Consider the following 17,444-nt stretch of genomic DNA (forward strand, 5'->3'; position numbering starts at 1 on the left):
ATTAATTAAACACCATTGCTCCCATAAGCACTCACTATTCACAGCCTTGCCATCAAAGTGGAATCCTTTCAGGTAAAATGATATTAGAAAGCACAGTTACCAAAAGAACTAGTAATACACAAAAAATTGAATAAAATAAACTGCAAAAAAAAAGGTGTAACAAGATATAACATTATCTAGAAAGTATCAGTTACGAATGCTCAATATGTATTTTGTCAATTGCATCTAACCTTCCTCATTTGCAAAGGATCTATAAAGCCACTATATCCTACATCTCTTATTCTTTTAGATTATCTTCTCTTTCTGTTTTCTATAATCACAAAAAGTGATGAGGGAGAAAATGACCAACAGACAGTGGACAACACATTAAATCAGGCTGTAACCCCTTAGATACAGAGGATTGTACCGAAAAATCTAATTTTAAAGTGGATGACTCAACAGTGCCTGAAACTCTCAAAAGGAAAATTACATTCCACATAAGCTAAAGGTAGCAAGAGAGGTGAGCTTTCCTGCAGTCTTCCTTTTTGTACCACAATAATCTCTCAACTCTAAAGGTCCACGTAGCGTAACTGAGGGCCACTAAGAGGTGTACAACACGGTGTGCAACATTTCATTAGCTCTTAAAAATGCACAGCTTTGCTTTCACACAGAATAAGGAACACTATAATCCAACAGTCAATTTTTGAGCATTATTAGAGAAGGACCAAGAGGGTTTTGAGAAACTAGGTGACAGCAATAACACCAGGAGTGTGATTATATTACACAATGTAATTGTGCAGAAAATTTTAATCTTGCTGAAAAAAAACCCCAAACCCACACTGATCACTGTAACATATTTTGGTGCTGCAGCAAGTTCATACTATTCTGTTACCACAAAATGAATCCATATATAACATTTACTGCTTGTAGACACAGCTTATTCAGAGCTGGCTTTAGTACCTACACATGACTTGAAGTCCCTTATTTAATCTGAGCTCAAGTTACAGAGATGCAGAGTATTGGAACAACCTTGCAGCACTGACAGATGTTACTGTATCTACAGTAACAACTGCAAGTGAAGGTTTTTGATACTTCAGTCTAGTTACTCCCATAATGATTGACACATGTCCATGTATGCTCTCCTCAGGGTCTACTGAGGTTTTCATATGGACAGAGAGATCACTAAGCACACAGGTAACCATGAGATGGAACAACACTCAGGCAGTGTTACCCTTCCAATTCTAGGTTCACCTTCAACTCCACTGTGGGACAAAACTAACTAAACTAAAACAAAAAAACCCTCCTCCAAATCAAACCCTTTCTAGGAAAATTCCTGAATAGCTTTCAAGATCAGAATTTCAAATTGTGAAAGAAGTGAAGGTACAACAACAGAAAAAGAAATCCTGGAAAAAAAACAAATATCACTGACAAGCTCCAAGAAGTCCTAAAATAGTTGGTAGCTGGCTATAAAATTTCTTACCTCTGTCTGTGCGTTTGATAAAAGTATTATGACCCTCAGAGGGCTGTCCCAGATTTTTCCAATGAACATTATCCTTTTTCTTTAAGATAATCTCTACTTTCCCTACTTTTTCAGCAATATTTACTAAAAGAGAAAAGATTTCATATTGTTACTTTTAGTTACACTTTGTACAAAAAAATATTTCACACATAAACTATAAAGACATTCAGAACAATTACTCATTTCTCAAGACACATGTAATTAATTTTTAAAGTAGAGTATCAAATTAAAGTACTTCCAGCTATCTCTCTATAATATTTTAGAGTGCAGTTAAAACAAGCACTAACTGGATATGCATAATTAATACACATTATTTGCTTAACAGTTTGTGGAACCAGGATGGCTTCACAGACCATCTGGTCAAGAAAAACACTCCTGAACCCAGAGTCCTCATGTACTGGAAATTGTTAGTTACCACAACTTACTACTTTCTTTTCAAGGCCATTTCCATTTGAATTAACAAGTGAATCCAAGAAAGTCTCAGGCTAAGAAAAGAATAGTTTAAAAATACACAACAGAACTAACTTCTAGCTCTTTTAGCCTTCAGTCATACTCAGAGGGATCAGAGCACTATCAGCTTATTACTTTCACGGGCCCAAATGCCACAATTAAGAAAAAATATTTCATGTTATGACTTGGTTTGATTGACTCTGTCAGGACCTGGTGGTAAGTAAAACTGTGAAGTATCTGATGAGTCAGAAAAATAAACTGAAATTCCCAATTGAAATTGAATTCTGGTATCAGAATCATAGAATATCGTGAGTTGGAAGGGACTCATAAGGATCATGGAAGTTCAGCTCTTGACTGGACTATCCTAAAAGAGATACAGAAGTGCTGCAAGAGACAGAAATTACCAGCCACATCTTCTGAAACTGCATGATCCAAGTCTGAAATAAAAACAAACAAACTGTGTGTTAAGCATTAAAGAAATTCTATTACAGCCATCATATACACACAAAGTATAGGTAAGTCCAGGAATTCTGAGTAAACTAATAATACTAATAAAAAGTTATGAATGTTTATTTGGCCTTGAAATTTGACTCATGACTTCTACAAGCCTCATGCATGAAGGCATTATTTTTCCCATTACTTTTAACAATGGCTCAGGTAAAGCTACCAATCTGCAATTATTGCACTTGCCCTTGTGAATGAGGGCTTTTTAATAATCGTAAAAAACACACTTGAAGAAAAATTTTACACAACTTTAAAATCCATTTCTTACTGCGTTTTAGTCCATATGTAAGAAATTTAGTACATGCTAAAAAAATGAAGATGTTTGTTGATAAACAATGTAATTCCTTTACATCAAGGCACTTTAACCATCTCTAATGAAAGAGGAATAAAATATTAATCGGTGCATGTAAAATGCTAATGGTTTGATGAAAAGGTTTTAATACAGTAGAATGAAAATACAATACTTCCAACTGCAAAATTACAGTACCTACCAACTTCTACAAGATATGAGTGATCATCCATGATGATTTCTCCCCTTAGTTGTTTGTCTTGACAGTCAACTATCACCAAGTCTGCATTCATGTCCTTTCATAACCAAGGGGGAAAGAAAACCAAAAATTTTTATAAAGTTCTCCCAGAATTCAAGCTAGATCACAACTGGATCTTGTAGTTCTTCCTTCATGAATTATACTTACCTTATGCTTAGTGTATATGACAATTGTGATCAAACTATCTGTTTGGAACCAGTCGTAACTGTAAAACAAAAAATACAATCAAGAAAAAAACATATCCTTTATTTGAGTATATCAAAACATATTTAACCTCAAGCCTTCAAACAGAGCTTGTTTGTAAATTTGTATAACATATTTACAAGCCAAACATATTACTTACTACTTTTGAAGACTAAGTTCAAAGTCAGTAATTCTGACAAAATTACTAAAATAACTATCTAATTATGTATTCTTATAGTCAGTACACTGTAGTTAAAATTGTATGGCATTAGTTTTACTTAAAAAGCACATTTATTCTCTTTGTAGTATATGAACCTTGCATATGGATGATTAAAATCTTAAGTCCAGACAAAAGCATTAAATAGGCAGGGTGGCTTCCAAGAGTTAAAGATCTGATGCACATACCACAAAACCACAATTCCTTTCACCTCCACAAATCAAGTTTTTGCATTCATTCCTATGTTCCCAAGTCCAAACCTTGTAATAAATCCAGTGTCAAGTACAAAAAGAAAAGAAAGCCTTCAGTCAGTAATTATTGGCATGGCCTTACACTTGCCAGGAAGTAACTTCCAACTACTCCTGGACCAGAAAAACAGGGACAAAGGGAGGAGAAAACACTCCTGACAGCCAACACATCTTAGGCTGCACACCTTCCAGTCACATGCCAGAATATGCCAGACACACATGGGAAGAAAGGCAGCAAGGTTTGGAGAGCACTTCAGAAAATAAACCTCATTCCAATTGTTTACAAGCCACAGTATTTCATGACTGCATGTAACTAGCCCAGAGAACACACACTCCCAGGGGATTTTGATGGGAGGTGAGAAGCTAGATCTTGAGGAACAAAGGTATCATGGAGTAAAATGATGCATCAGTGACACCAGCAGGCATATCACAGTGAGCTTTCAGGGCCTGCTTTGCTTTACATACTGTAGAAACTTGAATGCAGCTATCAATCTCAATATATTCCAGCTTGAAATGATGCCCCTTTTCAAGGCACAGCAATTGTTTATGGACAAATTCATTAAAGTCAAGAAAGTAATCAGTCCAACTGGAATCACTTTCCATGAGTTTTCCCAAGAAACAAAGGTGAGGAGCCTGCAAATATAAGCCAAGCATTTGTATACAATCAAGGCAGCACATGATTTAGGAATCAACAGAACAAGTTAAGAACCATCATCTGCCCATATGACCTCTGGCAAGTTGTTTTAAACCTGAACTTCAACTTTCCTACTTATACAAGGATGGTAATGACATACACTCATTTAACTGAAATTTCAAGAGCTACCTATGGAAGAACTTGTTTTCTATTTACTAAGAATTGCACAGAATTCTTAAACAGAATGTTGTTCAACAGACAATGACAGACTAATGAAAGGCTTACCTCGGACTTAAATCTTTAGCAGAAGAAGCCAGTCCTTTCTTCTCAGGAAGCACACCTGCAAAGAGCAGACAGTCATTAAAATTACTGGGATGCTTGCTTAATATAAATAATACTGAGGTATATTTGGGGTTTGTGGTTTTGGTTTTTTAATTGAATGTTCTATGTGTTCTTGAACAATATTTGGTGGCTTTATTTCCACAGGTAGCTAGACTATATACACTTCGTATTTAGTTTTTATTCAGCACTTTCTCTTGGAGAGCAGTGTTCTAGAACATGGAGGTCTACTTCAGAATAGAGTTCCACACACCACAGTACCTGTGTTGTACTCGATTTCATATGTTAGTAGCTTGTGTTTTTACACTTTGTGATAGTGTAGCACAAAAAGACACAAAGGTTATCTGAATGACTTTCCTTTAACAGAATTATTTGTTTATACAATTCAGATGAATAAATTCAATTTGAGATGTCTGATCTAACCTAATTTGTAAGTAACATTTTGTGCCAGTCAATTAAGCAAAGATAGAAGCCCAAATCTTTCTACACAGCATTTAGCTAGGAATTTTCACAGAATTCAGACATTCACTTTAACTACTTAACTGCATGAAACAGTCTGAAACAGCTTCTGCTGGGAAGCAACAGTTGGTCAGTCTTTCAAAATGTCAGCTGTACTAATCTCTGATAGAATATAAATTGAAGGTATTTGGCAAAAACTTGAGGACAGAGATAGATAAAAGCAACTGCAATCCTGCATCAGTTTTAACACAAAGAAGCTAAATAGAATGATGATGGAGGAAGCTACAGCCTGAATAGCTGGTAAGTGCTGGTTTCAAGCCCATTCAAAGGCAAACCTTGCAAACCTGAAATGGCTATGCATAAAATAATTAGCACATGAATTATCAGTTACCCAGATTATTATCTTCTAAATGCCAGTAAATTTTCTAGTATGACTAAAAGCTTAAACACATAATTGAGTGGCTCCAACACGTGGGAAGTAGATAAAAACAAAAAGAGCTACTCTGGTCTAACCCAATCTGTCAAAACTATTTGATCATCTAGAATTAACCCAAAGCAATTAAAACTCAGTCGAATTACTCATTCTTTGATCCTTAATTACTCCTAAGTACACAACATCTGCAGCTGCCAAGGAAGCTAAATGTCAGAGCAGTCAGATCACTGCAAAAGAAAACCAATCACCTAATGATAAAAGCCTTCTCAAGGGCTAAGCCTTTCTTGAGGACGCACATATGAATTGCTTGGTCTCCAGGGATAACAGGAATCCATGCTCATACATACTCTTATTTGCTTTTGCAGGTCCAGAGAAATATATGAACAGCCACAATAAAACAGAACATTCTGACAAACCAAGTTATTTATAAATTATTTTGAAATACTGCAAGATGCTACATGAAAACAGTGATTCATGCTGCAATAAAAAGACAGTGATTCAGGTGATCAGTGAACCAATTAAGCAAAGTGCTCTATTAGTCATGGTGATCACAGATAAAGAAAAGCTGTGGGTGAAGCCAAAGGCTGATGGCAGGCATGAAATGAAGAGTTTAATGTGACCAGATGAACAGCACAATTACAACCCTGCACACATCACAGGACTGCTTTGCACAATCCTATGGGACAGCAAGGCTAGTGATAGAGGTTCTCACACCACCTTCACAGCCACACTGGAAAGAGCTGGGTTTGGTCGGTGGATTGCAACACAAACAGAAAGTGAGTAGAACTGCCAGTCAAAAAGGTGTGATCAGCATACCAAGTCCAGCTGGAGAGTAGTTACTGCAAGCACTCCCTAGGGAACAGGGAATGCTGATATTGTTTCACACAGTCAGCAGCAACCTACAGGGCACACATTCTCCCAGTCAGAGCAATAACAAATCGTGCAAACAGGCAAAACATGGAAGGTTAAGGTTATTAAGGGATGCAGAGAGTCTGGAGAAATGGGCTGACAAAAACTTCATGAAGCTCAGAAGGAAATGCAAAGTTTTGCACTTTGAAAGAAAAAAAAAAAAAAAGATCTGGCAAAATAAATGGAAGACCTGACTGGATAGAAAAGACTTGGGCAGAAAATCTTCCTGGCATTTCACAGGCAAGATGACCTTGCTTGTCCATCTCATAGCTCCCTTATCTACACAATTCTACAGCAGTCTTAAAATACTTTCAAACACAGAATTCACAATACTTGGGTAGGATTTTGCCTTTTGAAATTTCCACAGATCACTACAGCCTGACTACTGCATTCAAATGCAAAGAGAGAGAAGTGTGGATAAATACTGCTCATTCAATTATATTCACATAAGTTTGAGATTCACTCCCAACTTTGCTCCAGGTGAGAACTTACCATTAAGCTGTTTCTTGTCTTCAGGCACAGCAGAAGAAATCTCTGCAAGCATTAATAAAAAACAAGCACAACAGTTAAAAAGCTACAGTACTTCCCCACATCATGCTAAATTAGCCAAAGTAAGGATCTCCAAGCAAACATTCCGAAAGTCTTAACGGAATGACCAGGATGCTTCAGACATCAAGAAGCAACAAATAAATGCAGCACTGATTCCAAAAGAGTATGTCTAATTTAAAAATTGCTACATTACAAGCACCAAAACTTGCACAGCTCTAAAGGATAGGAAATGCAGGAACTCTGACACTTCAAAAAAACAATCACAGATTATTTTGTGCAATTATAAACTTCATAGCTAAGAAGCTCACTGAATCTGTTAAGAATTCCAACGACACCTGTCTCACATCATCACATAGTAGACTGCAAATCTGACCAATCCAATCCTTAGAAATATGAACCCAATCCTTGGCAGGAACATAGGAAAAAGGAAATTTTTCTATAAGCTTCCTCTGCCATATGATTTTATTTTCAAGTTATTATCTCAGTTTTTCATTTATTCTACAGTACGCTACAACTATTCCAAACCAACTGACTCTAGCAGAAAATTAAAAAAAAGAGAGACCAAGCAGGTGAATTACACAGCATCAATTCTTTTATTGGGTGCTCACCTTGATGGGAAAGGCACTGCACCTCTCAGCCACATGTCCTTCTGTTCACAGTAAATCTGTGGGGAAACTAGACCTCTGGATATACCTGGGGCCCCTTTCTGCCCTTCTCTACATTGCACATCTCACAATGTCATTATATGAAAGGCTCCATTTATAGTCTCTCTTACAGAAGCCAAGTTTGGGAAGTAGGAGAAACAAATCTGTTCTTCCTACTCCCTTTTATGAAAACCAAAACAGGAATGTTTCTTCCCTGGTCTTCCATATCATTCCCAGTGCTCTGCATCACATCAGTGAGTGTTAGAGAAAAATTGCTAGAGAGAAGTTAAGAAAGGTTCAGAGAGCAAAGCATCAACCAAATGTATTCCAAAATTACTTGAGAGCTCTTTAAGAACAACCTTCATCAGAGGCTTTCACGTTGTGCCATTTCAATGTAAGAAGAAAATACTCCACACATTTTTAGCTGAGGTAAAAAGAAAATACTCCATAAATTTTTGGTTGAGGTAACATTTGTCTGCATATTCTGCTATACACCGCTTTATGGTTTCTGCCAGGAGGGGCAAGTTGTTCACAAAAACTGTGTTCTAATGAAAGGTAATTCTTGTATTTAGAAGCCTATTCTCATTTCACTATATTTTAACACACTGCACAGAAAGCAGCACTCAATTTTACGGATGATGTGAGATACATCGAAGGCAGAGCCCTATCTCTCTTCCTTGGATGACATCACAGATCTCAATCTAATCTTGTTGAATTAACAATAATACAACATGCATTCTGACTCCCAAGTAACCACTAAAGTAACATAAGGATTATGTTACTATACACACTAACAGTGTCTCTGGAAACACCAGCAGTATTAAAATATTTCAGACTGTGCTAATGTTTACAGCTGAGCACCCTGCAGGGACAGCAAGCAGTTTCATGCTGTACAGGTTTGCTGAGGGAGATTCTGAAATCATCTTTTACATACCTAGCTATGGCCTTCTCAGCAAGTACAAACAGCACATGCTTCAGTGCAAAGATCCACTGTAACACTACAGAAGGGACACTTCAGAATTTCCTATTAGTCACCACCACAGCATGAAGCAGCATTCTCAAAATACAAGTTGACAAAACATTAACTAACTATTACCAGCATTTTCAAAAGACTCTTCTTCCTCAAAAATCCCCAACCTAGAGTGTGCAAGGACAACTTCAGCTTCCTTAAGCAGTTCAGTAAGCAAACCATTGTACCATCTCCCAAGAAACCACCACACCACAGGAAAAATACCCTAAGGTAAAAAACCATAAATCTTCCAGCAATGCCGTAACAAACCTACATCTGCCTTCCTTGCTCTGTATTGAGATTGCACCAATCAGCAAATACTAATGTTCATCCTACTGCTGAACACTCATCCTCTGTCACAAAAAGAAAGCAATGTAATCCATAATTTGAAGTCTTGTCTTCTCTCTATACTTATGGGACCCATTTAATCCTCTATTCAAAAACATGCACCTTAACTTAATTTATTCTTCTATTCTGAAATGCAAATTTTGCAGAATTTGGTCTCAAAAGATAAAAGACTAGAATTATTGCTGGCTAATAGAGAAGTAAGTCAATCACTTTTTGATAATTCAAAGGAGGAGGATATATAACTCCACAGGAATCAAAGTAAACCTTGAGAATCTTAGAGTGAAGGATTTCAGCAAGTCCAGTGCTGGAGTGTTCCAGAGAAGGGCCAGAAAGCTGGTGATCAGTCTAGAGGGTAAATCCTGTGAGGAGTGCTGAGAGAGCTGGGGTTGTTTAGCCTGGAGAAGATGGTGCTGAGGGGGGGACCTTACTGCTCTCTACAGCTCCTGAAAGGAGGGTGTAGCCAGGTGGGGGTCAGCCTCCTGGCTCTGCATGGGGAGGTTCTGGTTGGAGATCAGGAAGAACTTCCCTGAAAGAGCTGTCAAGTATTGTATCAGGCTGCCCATAGAGGTGGTGGAGTCACCATCCCTGGATATGTTCAGGAAATAACTGGACACAGCACTTAGCCATAGTGTAGTTGACAAGGTGGTGACTGTTCAAAAAATGGACTCAATCTTGGAGGTCTTCTCCAACCTAAATGACTCTGTAGTTCTGTTACCAGCTTGATTCTTTATTAACAAAATTAAGTATTTTCAAGTCTGAAATGGTTAAAAGTGACACAGGCAACAGAACTGGTTGTATATAGTTGACAACCTTTATCCTGCAAATTTTACTACAGCAAAATAGACAGTCCTATTAACAAACAAAGCAGAAGAAGGGAACAGCAGAAAATGGACTGCCAGAGCCAGCAGGGATGAAGATGTGTTTATGTTTTACTGACTGGCTGTAACAAGAATTCCTTCCAGCTGCAGAAAAGTTAGATTAATAAAATCAACAAAATGCATGTTTACTTTTAAATTTCTAACTCGGTTGACAGGGTAGCAGTAATGTCTCTGTAATGCCTCAACTCAGTGAGGCAGCTATGCTGCTGAGGTTTCTCCATACTTTGTAGCACTTACCTTAAAAGTTCCACACTTGAATTAGCTACCTAGTATCATGGAGATGTAAAATACTATTCCACTTCACACAAAGACCAAACTCAACTTAACTGTTAAGACAATATTATCTAAGTATTAAGCAAGCATGCAGGAGCTGAAGAATGACCAGATAGCCGAAATTGTGAACTATGTATGCCACAGAATTGGAGAAAAATAGTTGTAATCATTAATCCTTTCATGTTTTCATTGCAGTTTTGCTAAGGGTCAATACTGAGTAACAATGTCTGCTTCCCAGGTATAGGAAATTTTGGCTGTGGCCTAAAAACCAAAAAACAGACTGAAGATTAAAGTTTCTGGAAACCAACACCTGCATTCTAAGACTATGCTACATTTCTTGCTCTCCTGGCTCAGAGGAGTCTATTGTATCAGCAAAATTTTCTCAAGGTAAATTCAAATGAAAGGACCTCTGGAAAAAATAACTGCCCACGAAGTGTATTCAAATAACTCAACACATATGCAACTTGCCAGATGTATGTAAGGGGCTGAAATCACCAGACTGAAAATACTGACTTTTATTTCAATATGATAGCTGCCTATGACAGTTTTCCCTCTGGGATCAGAAGAAAAAAGAGAGATGGCAGGACAGTAAAAAGGTCTTTTCTATATACACAAATATATAACACACATGTACAGCTGTTTTCTAATGACTAAAAACAAAAGAAGAAACATAGCAGTACATTACTAAAAGTCTTCAATTATACAACAATTTCATCTTCAGGTATCTGGTGAAAAAAAAGTAATATATGCAAAAGCCTTCAACTCTACACAAGAATAGATTCTCCTCATAAATATGAGGTGATTTAGGATTTCTCATAATATCCAGATAATTTTGGAATAAGGTATGATAGACAATATTTCTTTCTTAAAACAACTCACCTTTTGGAACAGCAATGGGCTTGACAGCCATTCTCCCAACAAGACATTCCTTCAGCATTGATTCGTAATTGACCCAACGATGAACCTACATTAACAAAATATTTTTTCATAAAATTTGGAATTCTTACTATGTTGTTCTATGCACTGAAATAGAAAAGTTCATTTTTGTACATTGACTAATATAATTCATTTAGCAGATTATTTTTTAAACACATTAGAAGTCACTATCACATCAGTCAGTACTTATTTTTACTACTATTACAGATATCATGTCATTAAGTGAAACAATAGGATTGTGAAAAAAGTTACAATAGTTTAATTTACTCATTTATGCTTTGCAATACCTGAACATCATAACCTTGAGCTACAGAATATATTTTAGAACAGCATTTTTATGATGCATGCTACACAACTAACAGAACAAAGACCTTGCCATTATCACAATGCTTATTAGTCTTGTTTAGACAAGTAAAGGGAAAAGGGATGAAGGAAACAAACATAAAAAATAATAGTTAAGACAAACAAACACCTCCTACCAAGCTGGTGTATTTCTGTTTGCTTCTGTCTTACTATCACTGAATCATTTGGAAATTCCCTATTTAAGAAAGTAAAATAAAGTGAAGAAAAAGCAGTAGCTTTACAGACCAGAACTGGAGAACTTGTAGAGGAAATGGATGGCAGAAAAGCGAATTCTGATAAGGCATCCAGGATAACATCACAAGAAGAGAAAAGGAAACAAAGTGTTGCATGACAAATTTGAATGGTACCTAGATTTAAAAATAAAAACTTTCAACTGGACTAGCTAAGGAGATGAGATAAAGAATCCCATCAACAAATTGTAGTTTCGTCATATACAGGTAACAGAAAGAAATGAAGGATTATGAATGACAGTTACTTTTTCCAGAAATTTGGGGAACACTAGCAATCTACCAAGCTCTTGAAAAAAAAAATACTATCTGACAGACACAGAATGCTAAAGCAGAGGGGAAAACAAACACCTCCAGTAACAGAAAAGTCGTAAGCCAGAAACAATAAAAGTGAAAAGCATATTTTCAGGATCTAAACCTGCTTCCATTCCCATGACAAAAAATTAAAAAGTTGCAAGCATATATCTGAACTTAACTACAGGGGCTTCCCCAAATACTCCTGATGTCAAGAATTTTGTTTTCAAGGACATCATATAACGACCCAGCAAGATAATTCCAAGCTCCAACTTGATACTGGATACTCAATACTAGAGATTTCTTGAAATCAAAGAATTATGCCCAAAACCAACACTTCATTTGTGAAAGGACTAACAAAGCTAAACAAAGGACTCAACAAAGCTAAAACATTATCCATCTTTATTTACAATGTTAAAAATATCTACAAATGAAGTCATAACATATTCTGATGCATGACATGTAAAGAGGTAACATATTTCCTTTCTGAAAAAGAGATTTCTTTTCTGCTCTTTTGCAGTTTCTCAGATAAACCTAGTGAGTAATGGAGACCCACAGAATGTCTAAAAAATACCAACTCAGTGAATCACATTTTACAACACCAAGTTTGCAATTCCTTACAGAAAGCACACCCATGTTTCAGAGCCTTTATTTTGAGTATTTTCAAAGCATTTAAAGAAATAGTAAACAAATAAGAGACCAACTGTCATCTTATGAGTTGTTCACCAGTTAAAGTTAATAGAAGCTCCAGCATTTCTTCTGATAATGCAGCTGCCAAGTAAATAGACAAAGAATTCTACAAGCTTTTTTCAAAAAGAGAAAGCTCTTAGAAAAATAGGTCGCTCCAACAACAGTAGTCATTGAAGCAATTTATTAAGAAGGTGGTATCTCAAATTGTTGCTAGCTTTTTTGCTGTTTCTGCTACAAAAAAAAAAGAAGTCTAATTGAAATGTAATTCTAACAACATAAAGTAACATTTTCATTACTGTCTTTTGATACAAAGTTTAAACTACATGTCTCTTCCAGCGCATGTAAGTGTCATTCTGAGCAGTGACCTGCTGCCTTTCCTTGGGACTGAAAAAGTTCAAATCACCATTTCCACGGAAATGCCCTAAAAATAATGGCAAAACATCCATTTTTCAAGTATGGTGAGCAAGTGTCATTTGCTGCCAGTTGCTCTCACCTGATCAAAGAGATCTGTACCATCAGTTCCTGCTGCTTTCATTAGTTCATCCTCACCACCTGGATGGTATTCCATGTACGGCGTGACATTATATACAAATCCTGAAGAAAACAGAATATAAAAGCATATGAGCAGCATTTCTACAACCACTCCTGTCTCCAAAAATAATGGAAAGGATAGCACAAATTAAAGAGGGTACTAGCAAACAGTAGGCATAATTGGAACAGACAGTATGACTTCACAAAAACAGAAACATAAGTGACACAATTGTACAGAGCACAAGAGGTATCTTATTACATGAAGATGCCAGTGCAACAGATGCCAGATGCCACAGCACTTGCCTTGGGTTAAGACTTCAACCTAGAAATTGAATATGATGTATCCTAGCTAGGGGGTAAAAGTACCACAGGCAGATTTAAAAAGAGACAAAATTGAACCAGCTAGTGCACAAAAAGGTTTTCAGTTTCCCTTCCAATTAAGTTCTCCCTGAAGTGTTGTCATAGTTGTTCCGGTACCACCCATCACCATCATGGAATGAAATGCCTACAGGAATGAACTGTCCCACACAAGGAAATAAATACTGTCACCATCAGCAACAAAACTTCCATTCTTCAGATTCAGCAATATAAGACACTTAACACAGCTCGTGGTCATTAAAGGCTTACAACTCTGGCTGTATCTGTCCCAGTAAAAGGGCTCAGCATTGTTTCTACACTTCCAGCAACATAAAACAATGTTTCTTCACAGGTCCGAAATTATGCCAGCTAATTATTGTTGCTAGGCAACTGGCTTATTGGAGCCTGAAGAATGCAGCTATAAACAGATTTAACTGCAGACATATTGCTGCTAACGTGATCATTGCTTCCCTACCTGCATGAATATTTGAAGATATTTAACATTATCAAAACAAAGCTACCAAAAACAGAACTGTGCCAGTGCTTGAAGAAAAAGCTTTGAAGACATTAGGAATTGTACATTAATTACTTCAGAAGAAGAGAAAGGCATTGAGCACTGAGCCTGGGGCAGACATATTTGGAGCAATCCTAGTTGGCAAGAACAACCATCCCAGCCAACAACAATGACCCAGTCAATAACAAAGGATCTTTGCACACTTTACCAACCTGATCTTCTGATGGCTGTATTCACTGTGCCATCTTGTGTGCGGCAATGATTATTGCACACACAGAATTATAAGATTCTGCATAGCCATGGCCTCCTGAATATTACTCAAATTTACCATCAAACTTGCTGGAGCAAAAGAAAAATATCATTTATACACCCTTCAGGCATTTTTAACTTCCCTGAACCCCCCTTTATGTACAAATTTGTGCCCTATATGACACCTTTCTTTGATCACACTGGGGTTTTGAACCAAGTTAGTTCCTGTTCTTCTTTTACTTCACACTGCTCTCATGGGTTTCTGCTCTTTCTTTTAGAGACATAGTCTAACTACCAATGCAGAGACCTAATTTAGCCTTTTCCATAATTATATGTTTTTACTATGTGCCCACATATGAGGGCTACTGTCATTTTTGGATGATGCTTTTTTCACTAGTTATCTGAGAACACAGAAAAGGCAGACCTGGAAAAATTTAAGGCGAGATACAGAGGCAACTTGATGGAGTTCTTGTAAAAACCAGCCTCAGAGATGCAGTAAAGGTAAAATGAGATTAAAAAGAAAACAGAAGCATCTTTAGGCAGTAATTCTGTCTGCAGTAGTTGTTCCTTTTTCAGACTGAAAAAGGAACCAATGAACATAGCAGACAAGGTTTCCTTATCTCTCCTCCTACTGTAGTTTTACTAGCACATGAAACTGCAGCACAGGAAATTAACAACCCTATTATTTTGCTCAAAGGCCACTATTGAATAACATTTTACCTTTACTTTCACCCTCATCACCTTTAACACCCAACAATAATACAATCACCCTCACGCAGAAATTCTTAACTTTCTTTTGCTGAAGTTCAGACATGACATTTTATTAAATATCAATGCTGCTCCTGACCAGATCAATGTTATCACTAAGAGATTAAGAAGATCAGAGACACTAATGAGACATTTCTGTAGAAAGAGTGGTTCTATCTTCATAGAAATTTGTGTTACCTCCTAATAAATTTACGGTGATATTAGTGTATTTTAGCCTCTAAATGTCTAAATTGCAGGGGAAATGTTTTGCTCCTTTCTGTAGGACAATTAGGAATGTCATTTGCAACTCTGAAAATACTCTTCTAGCCACAGCTATTGCTCCAGACCACCTTCACACATTGCTAAACATATAACATATGATTCAACTTCTGAGCTAAAATTTCATTAAAATAATAACAGAAATAGAATTGCATAGTCACCACAGGTATTTGTCATTGCAGTCAGAGATTACATTTGCTCTGTTTGGCAACTGTCATTTGCACTACTAAGTTTTATGAAGTAGTACATGTGCTTTCACAATTATTTCCTAAAGACCATTCTCCAGGTTGAAGTAGTATTTTTAATATTTATATGTTTTTGGATGCTCTAAAGCAATCCTTAAAAATAGTCAACTGCTTAAAATAATAAACTGTCCAAGACTGACAAGTGTACATGTCAGCATTTTCAAAGCCCTGTTTTGTTGCTAAGTCCTTTTTATTTGATACATTACCTAAAATCTTGTATTTTATTATTTTCATAGGCAGCTATAAAATAGGTATAAAACATGCCAATTTGGAAGATTTCTTTTGAAAGGCTTGAAAGCAAAGAAAATCTTTGTAGCACAAAATCTCTTACTTGAAGTTATGCCAAAGTACGTCAAGATTACACCTGGCCTAAACACAGGAGGTGCATAGTTTCTCTCGGAGCATGGCTTTTATTCTTGTTTTTTGAGTTTTGTTGCTTCTTCTTTAAGTACAGAAAAGAGAAACCAGGTAAAAAACACAGAAGAAATATCACAGCAACCAACCTCTTATACATATCCAGCAGTCCTCCTTTTTGTTGTGTTTAGAGAGCTCATCTTCAGTGACTTCAAGCAGCCTCCCTTTCAAACCAGTCAAGTCCTTCCCACTTTTAGTTAGCCGAATCCAATCCATAAGACTCCTTCCTGGTTTTAAAGGTACCTGAAAAATAACAAATATACAAACAACTTCAACCTCTAAAGGAAAAAAAAGCCATTCTAAGAATACAATTTTCTAAGCTCCATAGGAGGACTCAGACAAAAACAAAAGAGAAATGACCCAACTCATATTATTCACTGATATTTGGGAACCCTACAATGTAGAAAGAGTGCTTCAGGGAGTGTTCTGGGTAGTGACACAGAAATTACTGAACAGCAACAAACATACAGATGACTCTTCCCAAAGCAAGCTGAAGACACCAAGTCTGCCTGTGGTGGCAAATCATTTGAGATACGGTCTGGAAAACTACGAGCAATAAAGAAAGGAAATTTATAAATCACGGTCAGGTAAGACAAGTTTCGCCTTCACAGCATTCATTAAGACTTTTCACAAGCCCTACAGCAACTGGAAGCCTGACCCAGAGAAAGCTGGGACAGAAGTCTAGTAGCTTTCCAGAGAAGTATTGCCACGGCCTGTCCTGAAAGGCAGAACAAGATCTAAAGGGTATCTAACACCTTCCTTTTCAACAGCACCTAGTGAGTAATGGAGACCCACTGAGTGTCTGTTTCTAAAAAATACCGACTCGGTGAATCACAATTTACAACACCATGATTGCAATTCCTTGCAGAAAGCACACCCATGCTGGAGAACCTTTATTTTCTGAGCATTTTCAAAGCATTTAAAGAAATAGTAAACAAGTAAGACCACAGTTTGGGAACCCTTTTGATCCAAGCTTTAACAACAGGAAACAGGGTTAAAGAACTGCGGTCTTACAAAACCACAGGAAAAACAGAAGCAAAAAAACTGAAGCATACATAAACTAACATTTCTTAATGCTACTTTAGTCCAAGTCTGCTTTCCAAGAAAGGTCTCTAGACAACAAGTGTTCTCAAAACCCCTGCAAAGATGAAGATCCAACACATAAAGCAAGAGCTGCACGCAGTAATTCCAAGGTGAAAGCCTCCATCGCTGCACAGGAGGCACAGCCGGGGCAGGAAGTGCCGGAAGCGCTGTCACCGCCGCCCTCTCTAACGAGAAGCACCAAATGCTTTCCAGCGCCGCAGCCGAGCCGGGCCCTCGCCCGAGACCCGGCCGCGGCCGCAGGAGAGGGGCGGCCGACAGCAGCCCTGCCCCAGCTGCAGCCGGGAACCGACCGGGAACCGACCGGCAGCCACCGCAGCTCGGCCGGGCGGGGCCAGGCCAGGCAGCCGCCGCCGCAGCGGGAAAAACGCGGG

The 17,444-nt window shown here is 37.5% G+C and overlaps 1 protein-coding gene across 3 annotated transcripts in view; it reads right to left on the reverse strand.

Annotated features, from left to right (window-relative positions):
• Nucleotides 1-17,444, reverse strand: part of CYB5R4 (cytochrome b5 reductase 4) — a 30,193-nt gene that overhangs the window by 12,546 nt on the left and 203 nt on the right. The window contains exons 1-10 of one of the 3 annotated variants that reach the window (XM_071443759.1): nt 17,035-17,184; nt 16,059-16,212; nt 13,127-13,227; nt 11,003-11,087; nt 6,915-6,956; nt 4,568-4,622; nt 3,148-3,205; nt 2,944-3,037; nt 2,353-2,385; nt 1,460-1,582 (exon numbers count right to left, since the gene is read on the reverse strand). In XM_071443759.1, the coding sequence (XP_071299860.1) occupies nt 1,460-1,582; nt 2,353-2,385; nt 2,944-3,037; nt 3,148-3,205; nt 4,568-4,622; nt 6,915-6,956; nt 11,003-11,087; nt 13,127-13,227; nt 16,059-16,185 (718 nt within the window). In that variant the 5' untranslated portion in view covers nt 16,186-16,212; nt 17,035-17,184. Of the gene's footprint in view, nt 1-1,459; nt 1,583-2,352; nt 2,386-2,943; nt 3,038-3,147; nt 3,206-4,567; nt 4,623-6,914; nt 6,957-11,002; nt 11,088-13,126; nt 13,228-16,058; nt 16,213-17,034; nt 17,185-17,444 lie in introns of those variants that run through there. The other 2 variants (XM_071443745.1, XM_071443752.1) reach the window with 2 other exon arrangements.

Source organism: Agelaius tricolor, unplaced genomic scaffold (assembly GCF_023055355.1).
Source record: "Agelaius tricolor isolate 1412-34295 unplaced genomic scaffold, bAgeTri1.0.p SCAF_1, whole genome shotgun sequence".
Taxonomy (NCBI): Eukaryota; Metazoa; Chordata; class Aves; order Passeriformes; family Icteridae; genus Agelaius; species Agelaius tricolor.